Source organism: Oncorhynchus tshawytscha, linkage group LG08, assembly GCF_018296145.1.
Source record: "Oncorhynchus tshawytscha isolate Ot180627B linkage group LG08, Otsh_v2.0, whole genome shotgun sequence".
Lineage (NCBI taxonomy): Eukaryota > Metazoa > Chordata > Actinopteri > Salmoniformes > Salmonidae > Oncorhynchus > Oncorhynchus tshawytscha.
The window spans coordinates 87,527,627-87,549,083 of record NC_056436.1 but is presented as its reverse complement, the minus strand read 5'-3'; the positions used below and the strand labels follow the sequence as shown (position 1 = coordinate 87,549,083).

At 43.3% G+C, this 21,457-nt stretch overlaps 1 protein-coding gene across 1 annotated transcript in view; it reads left to right on the top strand.

Moving 5' to 3' along the window:
• The window catches only part of LOC121847038 (netrin receptor UNC5A-like), a 275,293-nt gene that overhangs the window by 226,776 nt on the left and 27,060 nt on the right, over nt 1-21,457 (top strand). The window contains exon 12 of the mRNA XM_042326336.1: nt 20,386-20,535. Coding sequence (XP_042182270.1) covers nt 20,386-20,535 — 150 coding nt within the window. The remainder of the gene's footprint in view (nt 1-20,385; nt 20,536-21,457) is intronic.

Genomic DNA, 21,457 nt, shown 5'->3' with positions numbered 1-21,457 from the left:
CATATTTCTTCTTCATTATTCAAGTTACAAGCCTGAAACCTTGAACGAAGACTGTTGACATCTAGTGGAAGCCATAGGAATTGCAATCTGGGAGCTGGAATTGCATATTCCCCCATGCGTCCTCTTTGTCACACGCCCACAGACTGATTTCCAACTCTGACTCCCAGAACTAAAGCTCAAAATTCTTCCTTGTTTGGGAAGAAACAAGTCTGAAAACCTTGCACAAAGACTGTTGACATCTAGTGGAAGCCATAGGAATTGCATCCTGGGAGCTGAATTTAACTCTGTCCCTATACGTTCTGATGGAAGAGCATGGGTTCTCAAATTTTTTTATTTCTGGTTGGTTTTTCTTTGGATTATCTCCTACCATATCTATTGTGTTATAGTCTCCTACATTATTTTAACATTTCTACAAACTTCACAGTGTTTTCTATCCAATGGTACCAATTACATGCTTCTGGGCCTGAGTAACAGGCAGTTTACTTTGGGCACGTCAGTCAGGCGGAAATTCAGATAGATAGATAGATAGATAGATAGATAGATAGATAGATAGATAGATAGATAGATAGATAGATAGATAGATAGATAGATAGATAGATAGATAGATAGATAGATAGATAGATAGATAGATAGATAGATAGATAGATAGATAGATAGATAGATAGATAGATAGATAGATAGATAGATAGATAGATAGATAGATAGATAGATAGATAGATAGATAGATAGATAGATAGATAGAGAGTTAACAGATAGATAGAGAGTTACACAAAAGTGGAGACAAATTTGACCCCAATAACTACCGTGGAATATGTGTCAACAGTAACCTTGGGAAAATCCTCTGCATTATCATTAACAGCAGACTCGTACACTTCCTCAATGAAAACAATGTACTGAGCAAATGTCAAATTGGCTTTTTACCAAATTACCGTACAACAGACCATGTATTCACCCTGCAAACACTAATTGACAACCTAACAAACCAAAACAAAGGCAAAGTCTTCTCATGCTTTGTTGATTTCAAAAAAGCCTTTGACTCAATTTGGCATGAGGGTCTGCTATACAAACTGATGGAAAGTGGTGTTGGGGGTAAAACATACGACATTATAAAGTGTGCGGTTAAAATTGGCAAAAAACACACAATTCTTCCCACAGGCTCGTGGGGTGAGACAGGGATGCAGCTTAAGCCCCACCCTCTTCAACATATATATCAACGAATTGGCGCGGGCACTAGAACAGTCTGCAGCACCCAGCCTCACGCTACTAGAATCCGAAGTCAAATGTCTGCTGTTTGCTGATGATCTGTTGCTTCTGTCACCAACCAAGGAGGGCCTACAGCAGCACCTAGATCTTATGCACAGATTCTGTCAGACCTGGGCCCTGACAGTAAATCTCAGTAAGACCAAAATAATGGTGTTCCAAAAAAGTCACCAGGACCACAAATACAAATTCCATCTAGACACTGTTGCCCTAGAGCACACAAAAGACGATACATACCTTGGCCTAAACATCAGCGCCACAGGTAACTTCCACAAAGCTGTGAACGATCTGAAGAAATCTTGCTTGTTTGTAGGTGACCAAATACTTATTTTCCACCATAATTTGCAAATAAATTCATAAGAAATCCTACAATGTGATTTTCTGGATTTTTTTTCTCATTTTGTCTGTCATAGTTGAAGTGTACCTATGATGGAAATTACAGGCCTCTCATCTTTTTAAGTGGGAGAACTTGCACAATTGGTGGCTGACTAAAAACTTTTTTTGCCTCACTGTAACAGACAGATAGATAGACAGGAACAGATAGATAGAGAGTTAACAGTAACAGCTTTGGGGATGACCAGTGCAATATACCTGCTGGAGCGCGTGCTACTTATGACCAGTGAGCTGAGATAAGGCGGGGCTTTACCTAGCAAAGACTTATAGATGACCTGGAGCCAGTGGGTTTGGCAACGGAAATGTAGTGAGGGCCAGCCAACGAGAGCATACAGGTTGCAGTGGTGGGTAGTATATGGGGCTTTGGTGACAAAACGGACGGCACTGTGATAGACTGCAACCAATTTGTTGAGTAGAGTGTTTTGTATTTTGTAAATGACATCGCCAAAGTCAAGGTTCAGTAGGATGGTCCGTTTTACGAGGATATGTTAGGCAGCATGAGTGAAGGATGCTTTGTTGCGATATAGGAAGCCGATTCTAGATTTAATCTGGTTTGGAGATGTGAGTCTGGAAGGACAGTTTATGTCTAACCAGACACCTAGGTATTTGTAGTTGTCCACATATTCTAGGTCAGAACCGTCCAGAGTAATGATGCTGGAAGGGCGGGCGGGTGCGGGTGGCGAACAGTTGAAGAGCATGCACATAGTTTTACTAGCATTTAAAAGCAGTTGGAGGACACGGAATGAGAGTTGTATGGCGTTGAAGCTCGTTTGGAGGTTTGTTAGCACATTGTCCAAAGAAGGGCCAGATGTATACAGAATGGTGTCGTTTGTGTAGAGGTAGATCAGAGAATCACCAGCAGCAAAAGATACATCATTGATGTATATGTATATTCAGAGAAAAGAGTTGGCCTGAGAATTGAACCCTCTGGCAACCCAATAGAAACTGCCAGAGGTCCGGACAACATGCTATTGTTTGAGGAGAGTGCACAATTTTGAACATGAACAGTTATTAATAAACACATTAGGCACATTTGGGCAGTCTTGATACAACATTTTGAACAGAAATGCAATGGTTCATTGGATCAGTCTAAAACTTTGCACATACACTGATGCCATCTAGTGGACAAAATCTAAATTGCACCTGGCTGGAATAATGCATTCTGGCCTTTCTCTTGCATTTCAAAGATGTTGGCACAAAAAAAAATTAAATAACATTGTTTTTTTCTTTGTATTATCTTTTACCATAATCTATCGTGTTGCAACATTCTTTTCACATTTCCCCAAACTTCAACGTGTTTCCTTTCAAATGGTACCAAGCATATGCATATCCTTGCTTCAGGGCTACAGCCAGTTAGATTTGTGTATGTCATTTTAGGTGAAAATTGAAGAAAAGGGGCCAATCCTTATTAAGCGTGACATTTAGATGGTCATAAAACGAGATATCAGATGTTGGTGGTCGATATAATCCAATAATGGTGAGAATCATATGAGGGGAGAGGAAGACCTTCAGCCCCATACATTCTATGTCATTGGCACAGATAATATTGGTTACTCAAATATAGATTATTTCAAACCTTCATCAATGATTTCGGGTCTGGATGGCTAATTAGGGGGACTTTTCTCCACTTCTCCCAGAATGACATTCTCCATATCAGCCTTTTGTTTCCTGCAGGTGACCGAACTCCAGACTCTGATAGGGAACTTGATACCCTGGGCCGCATGGGGTGTATGTTGATTCTGGATTGTTTGAATGAAGGCCAGAATTGATGTTTGGCTGACTTCTTTTGTATTCCCCAGAGAGTTACACCGCCTCTTATTAACCTCAGAGGTTTTCTATTGGGTTATGATTGTCGCTGGTATCAGGAGCAACTTTCCCAGCTTCATTTCAAGATAATTCCTGTTGTTGTCTTGCACGTAGTGTGAAAACATTTCCTCTACGCACCTTAAATTGTCCAGTATAGTAGAACTGTACACTACCATCTCCTCACCCCCTCTAGTGTGGGACTGTACTCCACCATCTCCTGACCCCCCCTCTAGTGTGGGACTGTACTCTACCATCTCCTGACCCCCTCTAGTGTGGGACTGTACTCTACCATCTCCTGACCCCCTCTAGTGTGGGACTGTACTCTACCATCTCCTGACCCCCTCTAGTGTGGGACTGTACTCTACCATCTCCTGACCCCTCTAGTGTGGGACTGTACTCTACCATCTCCTGACCCCCTCTAGTGTGGGACTGTACTCTATCATCTCCTGACCCCCTCTAGTGTGGGACTGTACTCTACCATCTCCTGACCCCCTCTAGTGTGGGACTGTACTCTACCATCTCCTGACCCCCTCTAGTGTGGGACTGTACTCTACCATCTCCTGACCCCTCTAGTGTGGGACTGTACTCTAGCATCTCCTGACCCCCTCTAGTGTGGGACTGTACTCTAGCATCTCCTGACCCCCTCTAGTGTGGGACTGTACTCTACCATCTCCTGACCCCCTCTAGTGTGGGACTGTACTCTACCATCTCCTGACCCCCTAGTGTGGGACTGTACTCTACCATCTCCTGACCCCCTGGTGTGGGACTGTACTCTACCATCTCCTGACCCCCCCTCTGGTGTGGGACTGTACTCTACCATCTCCTGACCCCCTCTAGTGTGGGACTGTACTCTACCATCTCCTGACCCCCTCTAGTGTGGGATTGGGTCAGCCAGTCCTGTCAACACGCAGAACCTTGTCCATCATAAAATACTTTGATCCAGTGAGGGGCCCATCTTTACAGACCGTGTTACAGGAATGATGGATGCTGCTTCAACCTATACAACCATCTCCATTGGAGCAGTTTGTAAGTTCACCTTTGTATCTTATCATGGCCTCATCACTCTCCCCACCATCTTACATCCAGCTTCAGCCAGAAACTCAGTCACAAACACTATCATCTTATCATGTGCCTCATCACTCTCCCCACCACCTTACATCCAGCTTGAGCCAGAAACTCAGTCACAAACACTATCATCTTATCATGGCCTCATCTCTCTCCCCACCACCTTACATCCAGCTTCAGCCAGAAACTCAGTCACAACACTATCATCTTATCATGGCCTCATCTCTCTCCCACCACCTTACATCCAGCTTCAGCCAGAAACTCAGTCACAACACTATCATCTTATCATGGCCTCATCTCTCTCTCCACCAACTTACATCCAGCTTCAGCCAGAAACTCAGTCACAACACTATCATCTTATCATGGCCTCATCTCTCTCTCCACCACCTTACATCCAGCTTCAGCCAGAAACTCAGTCACAAACACTATCATCTTATCATGTGCCTCATCACTCTCCCCACCACCTTACATCCAGCTTCAGCCAGAAACTCAGTCACAAACACTATCATCTTATCATGTGCCTCATCACTCTCCCCACCACCTTACATCCAGCTTCAGCCAGAAACTCAGTCACAAACACTATCATCTTATCATGGCCTCATCACTCTCTCTCCCCACCACCTTACATCCAGCTTCAGCCAGAAACTCAGTCACAAACACTATCATCTGCTGATTCAGGTAGTTCTTTAATTGTATCTTGAATGGAGTTCTGATCAGCCATGCGCGACTTGAAACTGAACTAATTATTCTCTTTGAACACAACATGTTTTCCTCTGATCAGAAGCTTTGCCCTGTCTTCCTTACTAATAACTTGTTTAATAGTAATATATATATATATATATATATAATATATATATATTATATATCTCCTAGTGTTGTTTAATAGTAATATATATATATATATATATATATATATATATATATATATATTATATATCTCCTAGTGTTGTTTAATAGTAATATATATATATATTATATATCTCCTAGTGTTGTTTAATAGTAATATATATATATATATATATATATATATATATATATATATATATCTCCTAGTGTTGTTTAATAGTAATATATATATATATATATATATATATATATATATTATATATCTCCTAGTGTTGTTTAATAGTAATATATATATATATATATATATATATATATATTATATATCTCCTAGTGTTGTTTAATAGTAATATATATATATATATATATATATATATATATATTATATATCTCCTAGTGTTGTTTAATAGTAATATATATATATTATATATCTCCTAGTGTTGTTTAATAGTAATATGTATATATTATATATCTCCTAGTGTGGTTTAATAGTAATATATATATATTATATATCTCCTAGTGTTGTTTAATAGTAATATGTATATATTATATATCTCCTAGTGTGGTTTAATAGTAATATATATATATTATATATCTCCTAGTGTGGTTTAATAGTAATATGTATATTAAGCATGTAGTAGAGGGCGTCGTCCGATTTATTTTTGTATTTTTTTGTATATTTTTTTGTATTTCTCCCCAATTGTCATCGCTGCAACTCCCCAACGGGCTCGAGAGGCAAAGGTCGAGTCACGTGTCCTCCGAAACATGACCCTCCAAGCCGCACTTCTTAACACCGGCCCACTTAATCCGGAACCAATATGTCAGAGGAAACACTGATCAACTGACGACCGACTGACGATCAGCTTGCAGGCCCCCGGCCCGCCACAAGGAGTCGCTAGAGCGCGATGAGCCAAGTAAAGCCAAACACTCCCCTTACCCGGATGACGCTAGGCCGGTTGTGACACAGCCCGGGAACGAACCCGGGTCTGCAGTGACGCCTCTAACACTGCGAGTTGTTTTGATGTCGAGCGTGTTGTGTGTAGCGTGTTGTGTAGAGCGTGTTGTGTAGAGCGTGTTGTGTTGTGCAGAGCGTGTTGTGTAGAGCGTGTTGTGTAGAGCGTGTTGTGTAGAGCGTGTTGTGTGTTGTGTAGAGCGTGTTGTGTAAAGCGTGTTGTGTCGAGCGTGTTGTGTCGAGCGTGTTGTGTCGAGCGTGTTGTGTAGAGCGTGTTGTGTCGAGCGTGTTGTGTAGAGCGTGTTGTGTAGAGCGTGTTGTGTAGAGCGTGTTGTGTAGAGCGTGTTGTGTTGTGCAGAGCGTGTTGTGCAGAGCGTGTTGTGTCGAGCGTGTTGTGTAGAGCGTGTTGTGTCGAGCGTGTTGTGTAGAGCGTGTTGTGTCGAGCGTGTTGTGTAGAGCGTGTTGTGTAGAGCGTGTTGTGTTGTGCAGAGCGTGTTGTGTAGAGCGTGTTGTGTTGTGTAGAGCGTGTTGTGTCGTGTTGTGTAGAGCGTGTTGTGTAGAGCGTGTTGTGTAGAGCGTGTTGTGTAGAGCGTGTTGTGTTGTGTAGAGCGTGTTGTGTAGAGCGTGTTGTGTTGTGCAGAGCGTGTTGTGTCGAGCGTGTTGTGTTGTGTAGAGCGTGTTGTGTCGAGCGTGTTGTGTAGAGCGTGTTGTGTAGAGCACATGTTCAGTCGGCAGATCCTTTCCTCTCCTTCTCACAAACACATTCAGACACACACACACACACACCTCACATGCACACACACACCTCAAACCTCACACCTCACATGCACACACACACCTCAAACCTCACACACACACACACCTCACATGCACACACACACACCTCAAACCTCACACACACACACCTCACATGCACACACACACACACCTCAAACCTCACACACACACACACTTCACATGCACACACACACCTCAAACCTCACACACACACACCTCAAACCTCACACACACACACCTCAAACCTTACACACACACCTCACATGCACACACACACCTCAAACCTCACACACACACACCTCAAACCTCACACACACACACCTCACATGCACACACACACCTCAAACCTCACACACACACCTCACACACACACACACACACACACACACCTCAAACCTCACACACACACACACCTCACATGCACACACACACACACCTCAAACCTCACACACACACCTCACACACACACACACACACACCTCAAACCTCTCACACACACCTCACATGCACACACACACCTCACACACACACACACACACACTCACACACACACCTCACACACACACACACACACCTCACACACACACCTCACACACACACACACACACCTCAAACCTCACACACACACCTCACAGGGTAGCCTAGTGGTTAGAGCATTGGACTAGGAACTGGAAGGTTGCAAGTTCAAATCCCCGAGCTGACAAGGTCAATCTGTCGTTCTGCCCCTGAACAGGCAGTTAACCCACTGCTCCTAGACCAGTTAACCCACTGTTCCTAGACCAGTTAACCCACTGTTCCTAGGCCAGTTAACCCACTGTTCCTAGACCAGTTAACCCACTGTTCCTAGACCGTCATTGAAAATAAGAATTAGCTCTTAACTGACTTGCCTAGTTAAATAAAGGTAAAATAAAAATACACACACACACACAAACACCTCACACACACACCTCACACACACACACACCTCAAACCTCACACACACACCTCAAACCTCACACACACCACACACACACACCTCAAACCTCACACACACACCTCACACACACACACACACCAAACCTCACACACACACCTCACACACACACACACCTCAAATCTCACACACACACACACACCTCAAACCTCACACACACACTAAAGTCAGTGGATATTATCCAGATGGTGTGTGAGACGGCAACAAATGGCTCTCTACTCCCGTCCCACTGAGATTAAAATAATAAGCATGCATTTACAAATCTGTACTGGCACAAAAACAAAAAATGAAATTAACGAGTTCTGCCATGCGGGGACAATAAGCAGGATGGTTACAGTGGTGACTTCATCATCATAGAACAGGTACAAGAGATGAAGGGAGGGTTGGGAGATAGCAGAGATAGGGGGGGTAGGGAGGTAGCAGAGATAAGGAGGGAGCAGAAATAAGGAGGGAGGGAGATAGCAGAGATAGGGAGGGGGGGTAAAGAGGGAGCAGAAATAAGGAGGGAGGGAGATAGCAAAGATGGGGAGGTAAAGAGGGAGCAGAAGGAGGGAGAGGGAGGGGGAGGTAAAGAGGTGGCGGAGAGAGGGAGACTTCTGTATTAGCATGCTAATGTAATTCTTAGGAGACCGGAGCTCAGACACACACAGAGAAAAGGGATGTGATTTTAAAGGAATGTTAAGACAACGTGAGCCGACCTGCTGTGGCTTCACGTAGTGGCCCCATCTCCCTAAGATGTGTGTGAGTGAGTGTATGTGTTCATAGTCCCCTGAGCAACAGAATAGCATCCCTCCTTTCCAAATAGGGAACAAACATATGTTTTTGCAGCCCCACTTTTGTTACGAGAAAATTATAATTAATGTTTAATTTTCAACAATTATGTTTTGATATAGTCTGTATTTAGATAGATTTTTTTATATGATATAATAATTAACAGATCGCATTTTGCTTCCATCCTCCTGTCTCCTCTAGATGAATGGTTATTCCCTCTCCCTGTCTCCTCTAGATTAATGGTTATTCCCTCTCCCTGTCTCCTCTAGATGAATGGTTATTCCCTCTCCCTGTCTCCACTAGATTAATGGTTATTCCCTCTCCCTGTCTCCACTAGATTAATGGTTATTCCCTCTCCCTGTCTCCTCTAGATGAATGGTTATTCCCTCTATAGTTGTCCCTCCCTCCTCTCTGTCTCCTCTAGATGAATGGTTATTCCTTCTATAGTTTTCCCTCCCTCCACTGTGTCTCCTCTAGATGAATGGTTATTCCCTCTCCCTGTCTCCTCTAGATTAATGGTTATTCCCTCCTCCTGTCTCCTCTAGATTAATGGTTATTCCCTCTCCTTGTCTCCTCTAGATGAATGGTTATTCCCACTATAGTTTTGCTTCCATCCTCCTGTCTCCTCTAGATGAATGGTTATTCCCACTATAGTTTTGCTTCCCTCCCTCCTGTCTCCTCTAGATGAATGGTTATTCCCACTATAGTTGTCCCTCCCTCCTCCCTGTTTCCTCTAGATGAATGGTTATTCCCACTATAGTTTTGCTTCCCTCCCTCCTGTCTCCTCTAGATGAATGGTTATTCCCACTATAGTTGTCCCTCCCTCCTCCTGTCTCCTCTAGATGAATGGTTATTCCCTCTCCCTGTCTCCTCTAGATGAATGGTTATTCCCACTATAGTTGTCCCTCCCTCCTCTCTGTCTCCTCTAGATGAATGGTTATTCCCACTATAGTTGTCCCTCCCTCCTCCCTGTCTCCTCTAGATGAATGGTTATTCCCTCCCCCTGTCTCCTCTAGATTAATGGTTATTCCCTCTCCCTGTCTCCTCTAGATGAATGGTTATTCCCTTTCCCTGTCTCCTCTAGATGAATGGTTATTCCCACTATAGTTGTGCTTCCCTCCTCCTGTCTCCTCTAGATGAATGGTTATTCCCACTATAGTTGTGCTTCCCTCCTCCTGTCTCCTCTAGATGAATGGTTATTCCCACTATAGTTTTCCCTCCCTCCTCTCTGTCTCCTCTAGATGAATGGTTATTCCCACTATAGTTTTGCCTCCCTCCACTGTGTCTCCTCTAGATGAATGGTTATTCCCACTATAGTTGTGCTTCCGTCCTCCTGTCTCCTCTAGATGAATGGTTATTCCCACTATAGTTTTCCCTCCCTCCTCTCTGTCTCCTCTAGATGAATGGTTATTCCCACTATAGTTGTCCCTCCCTCCTCTCTGTCTTCTCCAGATGAATGGTTATTCCCTCTATAGTTTTGCCTCCCTCCTCCTCTGTCTCCTCTAGATGAATGGTTATTCCCCCTCCCTCCCTGTCTCCTCTAGATTAATGGTTATTCCCTCTATTCCCTCCCCTGTCTCCTCTAGATGAATGGTTATTCCCTTATAGTTGTCCCTCCTCTCTGTCTCCTCTAGATGAATGGTTATTCCCACTATAGTTGTGCTTCCCTCCTCTCTGTCTCCTCTAGATGAATGGTTATTCCCACTATAGTTTTGCTTCCCTCCTCCTGTCTCCTCTAGATGAATGGTTATTCCCACTATAGTTTTCCCCCTCCCTCCTCTCTGTCTCCTCTAGATGAATGGTTATTCCCACTATAGTTTTGCCTCCCTCCACTGTGTCTCCTCTAGATGAATGGTTATTCCCACTATAGTTGTGCTTCCCTCCTCCTGTCTCCTCTAGATGAATGGTTATTCCCACTATAGTTTTCCCTCCCTCCTCTCTGTCTCCTCTAGATGAATGGTTATTCCCACTATAGTTGTCCCTCCCTCCTCTCTGTCTTCTCCAGATGAATGGTTATTCCCTCTATAGTTGTCCCTCCCTCCACTGTCTCCTCTAGATGAATGGTTATTCCCACTATAGTTTTGCCTCCCTCCTCTCTGTCTCCTCTAGATGAATGGTTATTCCCTCCCCTGTCTCCTCTAGATTAATGGTTATTGCCTCCCTCCCTCTAGATGAATGGTTATTCCCTCCTGTCTCCTCTAGATGAATGGTTATTCCCACTATAGTTGTGCTTCCCTCCTCCTGTCTCCTCTAGATGAATGGTTATTCCCACTATAGTTTTGCCTCCCTCCTCCTCTCTGTCTTCTCCAGATGAATGGTTATTCCCTCTATAGTTGTCCCTCCCTCCACTGTCTCCTCTAGATGAATGGTTATTCCCACTATAGTTTTGCCTCCCTCCTCTCTGTCTCCTCTAGATGAATGGTTATTCCCACTATAGTTTTGCCTCCCTCCCTCCTCTCTGTCTCCTCCAGATGAATGGTTATTCCCTCTATAGTTGTCCCTCCCTCCTCTCTGTCTCCTCTAGATGAATGGTTATTCCCACTATAGTTGTCCCTCCCTCCACTGTGTCTCCTCTAGATGAATGGTTATTCCCACTATAGTTGTCCCTCCCTCCACCTGTCTCCTCTAGATGAATGGTTATTCCCACTATAGTTTTGCCTCCCTCCTCTCTGTCTCCTCTAGATGAATGGTTATTCCCACTATAGTTTTGCCTCCCTCCTCTCTGTCTCCTCTAGATGAATGGTTATTCCCTCTATAGTTGTCCCTCCCTCCACTGTCTCCTCTAGATGAATGGTTATTCCCACTATAGTTTTGCCTCCCTCCTCTCTGTCTCCTCTAGATGAATGGTTATTCCCACTATAGTTTTGCCTCCCTCCCTCCTCTCTGTCTTCTCCAGATGAATGGTTATTCCCACTATAGTTTTGCCTCCCTCCTCTCTGTCTCCTCTAGATGAATGGTTATTCCCACTATAGTTTTGCCTCCCTCCCTCCTCTCTGTCTCCTCCAGATGAATGGTTATTCCCTCTATAGTTGTCCCTCCCTCCTCTGTGTTGGATGAATGGTTATTCCCACTATAGTTGTCCCTCCCTCCTCTGTCTCCTTGGTGAATGTTATTCCCTCTATAGTTTTGTCCCTCCCTCCTCTGTGTTGGATGAATGTTATTCCCTCTATAGTTGTCCCTCCCTCCTCTGTGTTGGTGCAGTTATTCCCTCTATAGTTGTCCCTCCCTCCTCTGTGTTGGTGCAGTTATTCCTCTAGATGTCCCTCCCTCCTCTGTGTTATTCCCCTATAGTTGTCCCTCCCTCCTCTGTGTTGGTGCAGTTATTCCCTCTAGAGTGTCCCTCCCTCCTCTGTGTTGGTGCAGTTATTCCCTCTATAGTTGTCCCTCCCTCCTCTGTGTTGGTGCAGTTATTCCCTCTATAGTTGTCCCTCCTCCTCTGTGTTGATGAATGTGTTATTCCCTCTATAGTTGTCCCTCCCTCCTCTGTGTTGGTGCAGTTATTCCCTCTATAGTTGTCCCTCCCTCCTCTGTGTTGGTGCAGTTATTCCCTCTATAGTTGTCCCTCCCTCCTCTGTGTTGGTGCAGTTATTCCCTCTATAGTTGTCCCTCCCTCCTCTGTGTTGGTGCAGTTATTCCCTCTATAGTTGTCCCTCCCTCCTCTGTGTTGATGTCCCTCCCTCCTCTGTGTTATTCCCTCTATAGTTGTCCCTCCCTCCTCTGTGTTGGTGCAGTTATTCCCTCTATAGTTGTCCCTCCCTCCTCTGTGTTGGTGCAGTTATTCCCTCTATAGTTGTCCCTCCCTCCACTGTGTTGGTGCAGTTATTCCCACTGGTGTTTAAAATATAAAGGCACCTGATAAAGACAATGTTTATCTACTGTGTTGTTGTTACATGTGTATCAATGCTTCATGTCCAATAGTGTTAGTTTGATGGTGTTGGTCTGATGGTGTTCGTCTGATGGTGTTGGTCTGGTGGTGTTGGTCTGGTGGTGTTGGTCTGATAGTGTTGGTCTGATGGTGTTGGTCTGGTGGTGTTGGTCTGGTGGTGTTGGTCTGATAGTGTTGGTCTGATGGTGTTGGTCTGATGGTGTTGGTCTGGTGGTGTTGGTCTGGTGGTGTTGGTCTGATAGTGTTGGTCTGATGGTGTTGGTCTGATGGTGTTGGTCCAATGGTGTTGGTCTGATGGTGTTGGTCTGATAGTTTTGGTCTGATGGTGTTGGTCTGATGGTGTTGGTCTGGTGGTGTTGGTCTGGTGGTGTTGGTCTGATAGTGTTGGTCTGATAGTGTTGGTCTGATGGTGTTGGTCTGATGGTGTTGGTCCAATGGTGTTGGTCCGGTGGTGTTGGTCTGGTGATGTTGGTCTGATGGTGTTGGTCTGATAGTGTTGGTCCAATGGTGTTGGCCTGATGGTGTTGGCCTGATGTTGTTGGTCTGACGCTGTTGGTCTGATAGTGTTGGTCTGATGGTGTTGGTCTGATGGTGTTGGTCTGGTGGTGTTGGTCTGGTGGTGTTGGTCTGATAGTGTTGGTCTGATAGTGTTGGTCTGATGGTGTTGGTCCGATGGTGTTGTTACATATCATTTGAGCTGCGTTGGTCTGATGGTGTTGTTACATATCATTTGAGCTGCATTGGTCTGATGGTGTTGTTACATATCATTTGAGCTGCGTTGGTCTGATGGTGTTGTTACATATCATTTGAGCTGCGTGTACCATGAACAAATTCATTGTATCATTTCCCTTTGCCTGTCAGAACCACGAAGAGAAAGCCATGTCTGAATTGGCTTAGCTGTAGTGCACTCAGACTCTGAGGGAGAATCTCTTGGCATTCTCCTCATGTCTTCTTTCATCGCCTCCTTCTCAAAACTCATCGGTCTTCTCGGGACTCCCTCCCCTCTGACCTTCTCCTCCAATTGTTTTTTTAAAAGGAGGCAGGGAAAGAGGCGAGAGGACGTGAGGTTTTTGCAATTGAGATTTTCCCACTGACTCTGAGTAGCTTTCCGTCAGCCTACAAAGAATGCATGTCAGGTAGCTCGCGGGCTGTCAATGAGTATTCTCGAAGGCTGTCAATGAGTATTCTCAAGGGCTGTCAATGAGTATTCTATAGGGCTGTCAATGAGTATTCTCAAGGGCTGTCAATGAGTATTCTCGACGGCTGTCAATGAGTATTCTCAAGGGCTGTCAATGAGTATTCTCGACGGCTGTCAATGAGTATTCTCAAGGGCTGTCAATGAGTATTCTCGAAGGCTGTCAATGAGTATTCTCGATGGCTGTCAATGAGTATTCTCAAGGGCTGTCAATGAGTATTCTCAAGGGCTGTCAATGAGTATTCTCGAAGGCTGTCAATGAGTATTCTCAAGGGCTGTCAATGAGTATTCTCGAATGAGGCTGTCAATGAGTATTCTCAAGGTATTCTGTCAATGAGTATTCTCTCAAGGGCTGTCAATGGGCTGTCAATGAGTATTCTCGAAGGCTGTCAATGAGTATTCTCAAGGGCTGTCAAGGCTGTCAATGAGTATTCTCGACGGCTGTCAATGAGTATTCTCAAGGGCTGTCAATGAGTATTCTCAATGATTCTCGCTGTCAATGAGTATTCTCAAGGGCTGTCAATGAGTATTCTCAAGGCTGTCAATGAGTATTCTCGAAGGCTGTCAATGAGTATTCTCGAAGGCTGTCAATGGCTGTGACGGCTGTCAATGAGTATTCTCAAGGGCTGTCAATGAGTATTCTCTGTCAATGAGTATTCTCAAGGGCTGTCAATGAGTATTCTCAAGGGCTGTCAATGAGTATTCTCAAGGGCTGTCAATGAGTATTCTCGACGGCTGTCAATGAGTATTCTCAAGGGCTGTCAATGAGTATTCTCAAGGGCTGTCAATGAGTATTCTCGAAGGCTGTCAATGAGTATTCTCGAAGGCTGTCAATGAGTATTCTCGACGGCTGTCAATGAGTATTCTTGACGGCTGTCAATGAGTATTCTCGAAGGCTGTCAATGAGTAGCTCACTAGTAGGTAGGGAGAAATAATCAGTAGGACTAATATTCCATAATTAAATCTGTGAAATAATGTTTCTCACCAAAAACTGTTTACAGGCATTTATCACCATTCTGCATTTTGCCATCTGGTTTCCCAAATTCAATCGGACAGGTTACAAAAGTAACAGTGCTCTCTGAACACCATATACACTGTAGCTTCTTCCAGGTTATAATGTAACCAAGCTGTGTCTGTATGCAGAAAACAAACACAGGATATTTTTATCTCGATAAAACAGCTCTGCTTGGTTTGGTGAGTAATATCCACCAAATAAGCAATTTCCGCCCTCTTTGCATCAAATATGTACGCTGCGGAGACAAGTTCATTAAAAAAATGTTCAGGGTGACGGTGCTTCAAACAACAGCGCCCCCCCCAGAAAAACGTTGGAGGAAAAGCGGAACGGTCAATTAGTGTGCTTGCTGAGACTACACTTTTGTTATTTTTCATATTTTCATGATTATTCTGCTTCTTCACGATGTATTGTCAATATGTAGACTACTCACTGTGGCTGCTGTTCAAAAGGTCACTATTAAACAGAACGATAATTTAAACAATCATTGATATGTAGTAGCCTAGTCCTTTGTTCAAATGTAAAACCCTTTTATTTTCTCTTTATCCTAAACTTGGTAAGATTCTCAAGGTAGAATGATTTTTTTTTTTAAATGTGTGGCTTTAACATGCAGGGGTCTCCAACCTTTTCTTTCATAAAGGCTAACGTCTCATATACATATTACCCTCTATAGCCCAAACTGTTCAAATATGGCCCATATTACCCTCTATAGCCAAAACTGTTCAAATATGGCCCATATTACCCTCTATAGCCCAAACTGTTCAAATATGACCCATATTACCTACTATAGCCCAAACTGTTCAAATATGGCCCATATTACCTACTATAGCCCAAACTGTTCAAATATGGCCCATATTAAATATGGCCCTCTATAGCCAAAACTGTTCAAATATGACCCATATTACCTACTATAGCCCAAACTGTTCAAATATGGCCCATATTACCCTCTATAGCCCAAACTGTTCAAATATGGCCCATATTACCCTCTAGCCAAAACTGTTCATAGCCCAAACTGTTCAAATATGGCCCATATTACCCTCTATAGCCAAAACTGTTCAAATATGGCCCATATTACCCTCTATAGCCCAAACTGTTCAAATATGGCCCATATTACCCTCTATAGCCCAAACTGTTCAAATATGGCCCATATTCCCAGAGCTACATGTTATTCTTTCTTTTGCAGATTCGGGGTCACAATTTATGGATTTACAGTGCCGATAGAATGTAATTTTTTGTCATTGATCTAGACAAAATATCAGAGTAAAAAGAAAATTCTACAAATGAATACAAATGAATACAAACGTAATACAACGTAATACAAATGTAAACTGAAACATGGTCGTTGCAGATGTATTCAGCCCTTTTGTTAAAGGAAAGCCCACATGAGTTCAGGAGTAAAATGTGGCTTAACAAATCACATAATAAGTTAACATGGATTCCCTCTGTCTCAAATGATAGGGGTTGACATGATTTTTAATGACTACTCCTTCCTCTGTCCCCCATACATACAGCATCTGTAAGGTCCCTCAGTCTAGTAGTGAATGACTAACCCTTCCTCTGGCCCCCATACATACAACATCTGTAAGGTCCCATAGTCAAGCACAGATTCAACTGATTGGTAGCTGGGTAAAAAATATTCAATATCTCTTTAAGCATGGTCTAGTTAATAATTATGCTGTGGATGATGTATTTAACCACCCAGACACATCAAATATGCAGTCGTCCTTCTGAACTGAGCTGCAGGAGAGGAAGGAAAGTCTAAATGCAAAGCCTTATGTTTGGGCCAAATCCCAACACAACACGTCACTGAGTAACTGCCTCCATATTTTCAAGCATGGTGGTGGCTGCATCATGGTATGGGTATGCTTGACATCGGCAAAGACTGGGGAGTTTTTCAGGATGAAAATAAACAGGATGGAGCTAAGTACGGGTAAAATCCTAGAGGAAAACCTGGTTCAGTCTGCTTTGCATCAGACACTGGGAGAGGAATTCACCTTTTCAGCAGGACGATAACCTAAAACACAAGGCCAAATATACACTGGAGTCGCTTACCAAGAAGACAGTGAATGTTCCTGAGTGGTCAAATTATAGATGACTTAAATATGCTTGAAAATCTGAACTGAATAATGGGAAAATATTGCACAATCCAGATGTGTCCTAAGCTCATAGAGATTTACCCAGAAAGACTCATAGCTGTAACCTCTGCCAAAGGAGATTCTAACATGTATTGATTCCCGGGGTGTGAAAACTCATCAAAATATATTAGTGCTTTATTCTTCATTAATCATAAAAATAAATAACATTTTTCTTCCACTTTGAAATTACAGAGCATTTTGTGTAAATTGTTGACAAAAAAAAAGTGTCAATTAAAATCCATTTTACTTTGTAAACACAATCAAATGTGAAGAAATCCAAGACTTTCTGTAGCTACCCTCCAAAAATCTAATGTGATAAAGATAATGATACAATAATAACATGTTTGCAATACTATTTTCATGAGAACATAATCAATGACCAAATTCAAGTGCAAAACTCCAGTTTGCATTTTTTACATGGACAGTTCTTGTTCAAATCAAATCAAATCAAAGTTTATTTGTCACGTGCGCTACCTACCCTCACCACCTGGGGGCGGCCTGTCAGGAAGTCCTGGATCCAGTTGCAGAGGGAGTTGTTTAGTCCCAGGGTCCTTAGCTTGGTGATGAGCTTTGAGGGAACTGTGGTGTTGAACGCTGAGCTGTTCAATGCCCTTGCAGATAACACTACCAGAGACACTATTTGTGGTGTTGAACACTGAGCTGTTCAATGCCCTTGCAGATAACACTACCAGAGACACTATTTGTGGTGTTGAACACTGAGCTGTTCAATGCCCTTGCAGATAACACTACCAGAGACACTATTTGTGGTGTTGAACACTGAGCTGTTCAATGCCCTTGCAGATAACACTACCAGAGACACTATTTGTGGTGTTGAACACTGAGCTGTTCAATGCCCTTGCAGATAACACTACCAGAGACACTATTTGTGGTGTTGAACACTGAGCTGTTCAATGCCCTTGCAGATAACACTACCAGAGACACTATTTGTGGTGTTGAACGCTGAGCTGTTCAATGCCCTTGCAGATAACACTACCAGAGACACTATTTGTGGTGTTGAACACTGAGCTGTTCAATGCCCTTGCAGATAACACTACCAGAGACACTATTTGTGGTGTTGAACACTGAGCTGTTCAATGCCCTTGCAGATAACACTACCAGAGACACTATTTGTGGTGTTGAACACTGAGCTGTTCAATGCCCTTGCAGATAACACTACCAGAGACACTATTTGTGGTGTTGAACACTGAGCTGTTCAATGCCCTTGCAGATAACACTACCAGAGACACTATTTGTGGTGTTGAACACTGAGCTGTTCAATGCCCTTGCAGATAACACTACCAGAGACACTATTTGTGGTGTTGAACACTGAGCTGTTCAATGCCCTTGCAGATAACACTACCAGAGACACTATTTGTGGTGTTGAACACTGAGCTGTTCAATGCCCTTGCAGATAACACTACCAGAGACACTATTTGTGGTGTTGAACACTGAGCTGTTCAATGCCCTTGCAGATAACACTACCAGAGACACTATTTGTGGTGTTGAACACTGAGCTGTTCAATGCCCTTGCAGATAACACTACCAGAGACACTATTTGTGGTGTTGAACACTGAGCTGTTCAATGCCCTTGCAGATAACACTACCAGAGACACTATTTGTGGTGTTGAACACTGAGCTGTTCAATGCCCTTGCAGATAACACTACCAGAGACACTATTTGTTGTTGAACACTGAGCTGTTCAATGCCCTTGCAGATAACACTACCAGAGACACTATTTGTGGTGTTGAACACTGAGCTGTTCAATGCCCTTGCAGATAACACTACCAGAGACACTATTTGTGGTGTTGAACACTGAGCTGTTCAATGCCCTTGCAGATAACACTACCAGAGACACTATTTGTGGTGTTGAACACTGAGCTGTTCAATGCCCTTGCAGATAACACTACCAGAGACACTATTTGTGGTGTTGAACACTGAGCTGTTCAATGCCCTTGCAGATAACACTACCAGAGACACTATTTGTGGTGTTGAACACTGAGCTGTTCAATGCCCTTGCAGATAACACTACCAGAGACACTATTTGTGGTGTTGAACACTGAGCTGTTCAATGCCCTTGCAGATAACACTACCAGAGACACTATTTGTGGTGTTGAACACTGAGCTGTTCAATGCCCTTGCAGATAACACTACCAGAGACACTATTTGTGGTGTTGAACACTGAGCTGTTCAATGCCCTTGCAGATAACACTACCAGAGACACTATTTGTGGTGTTGAACACTGAGCTGTTCAATGCCCTTGCAGATAACACTACCAGAGACACTATTTGTGGTGTTGAACACTGAGCTGTTCAATGCCCTTGCAGATAACACTACCAGAGACACTATTTGTGGTGTTGAACACTGAGCTGTTCAATGCCCTTGCAGATAACACTACCAGAGACACTATTTGTGGTGTTGAACACTGAGCTGTTCAATGCCCTTGCAGATAACACTACCAGAGACACTATTTGCTAGAAAATATATCAATCCAAGTTTACATGTAATTGTGCTACATTACTGGGATTTATGGACATTGACACACAAAAAAGGAGATGAAAACTTAATGTGCAATTTAAAAATTAAAGTACCCTTTTTTGGGTAAAACAATATTATTCGTCCCATTTTTTATTTAATTTCCTCATTGTCATGCTTTATCCTGGCCACATTCTTAACAGTTTGGCCTGTCAATCAATCACTGTGGGCGGGATTGCCAGGGGAGGAGCAGGATATTGGTGAGAGTCACAGGGTGGTAGTGTTTCAGACCGGTCAATCAATCACTGTGGGCGGGATTGCCAGGGGAGGAGCAGGATATTGGTGAGAGTCACAGGGTGGTAGTGTTTCAGACCGGTCAATCGATCACTATGGGTGGGATTTTCAGGGGAGGAGGCGGGATGTTTGTGAGTCACAGGGTGGTAGTGTTTCAGACCTGTCAATCAATTATTGTGGGTGGGATTTTCAGGGTAGGGAGTAGATTGGTAATGTAGTAATTAAAACACTTTTTCAATATAATTTATTAGAATAAAACTTGAAAAAAATGATTTCCCCTGTTAAGAATCAGTGTAGAACTGCACTGCCCCCTAGTGAGCTTTTTCACCCCCCCCTCAGACTAAGTCATGCACCCATTAGTGTGTGTGTGCCTCCCTTGCTCCTTCTGATTCTCTCTCTCTCTCTCTTTCTCTCTCTCTCTCTCTTTCTGTGTCTCTCTGTGTCTCTCTCTGTCACTCTCTGTGTGTCTCTCTCTGTCTCTGTCTCGGTCTCTCCCTCTCTCTCTCCCTCTCTCTCTCTCTCTCTCTTTCTCTGTGTGTGTCTCTCTCTAGGAGGTGATGCAGATGGAGAGACAGCTAGGTGGTCGTCTGATTGATGAGCCCCACGTCCTGCTGTTTAAAGACAGCTACCACAACCTGCGCCTCTCCATCCACGACATGCCCCAGGCACACTGGAGAAGCAAACTACTGTCTGGATACCAGGTGAGTTAGGGGTCAAGTGCTAGGAGTCAGGGGTCAGAGTCAAGACCTATCCACGAGCAAACTACTGGCTGGGTACCAGGTGAGTTTAAAATATATTTTCATTGTCAGTTACACCGGATATGTGCAATGAAATGTGTTGTTTTTTCCTGGGTCAGCCATAGCAGTACTGCGTCCCAAGAGCAAATTCAGGTTTAATGCCTTGCTCAAGGGCACATCGGCAGTTTTGTTTTACAGCTAATTTCCTGCAATTCTACACATTTTGGAACAGGGCGGAGAGAAATGTTTGATATCTGAGTGACTAACTGTAGTAACCTGGTATATTTATGTTTACCAATAGACGGCAGTATTGACTCAAGACGGGGGTTTGTAGTAACCTGGTATATTTATGTTTACCAATAGATGGCAGTATTGACTCAAGACGGGAGTTTGTAGTAACCAGGTATATTTATGTTTACCAATAGATGGCAGTATTGACTCAAGACGGGAGTTTGTAGTAACCAGGTATATTTATGTTTACCAATAGATGGCAGTATTGACTCAAGATGGGGGTTTGTAGTAACCAGGTATATTTATGTTTACCAATAGATGGCAGTATTGACTCTGATTTCCGTAGCTGTTTTCAATGTCTGCTAAAGTTGAAGTATGAAGTTAACATACACCTTAGCCAAATACATTTAAACTCAGTTTTTCACAATTTCTGACATTTAATCCTAGTAAAAATTCACTGTCTTAGGTCAGTTAGGACCACCGAGTCAGGTTTGTAGGCCTCCTTGCTCGCACACGCTTTTTCAGTTCTGCCCTCACATTTTCTATGGGATTGAGTTCAGGACTTTGTGATGTCCACTCCAATACCTTGACTTTGTTGTCCTTAAGCCATTTGCCTCAACTTTGGAAGTACGCTTGGAGTCATTGTCCATTTGGA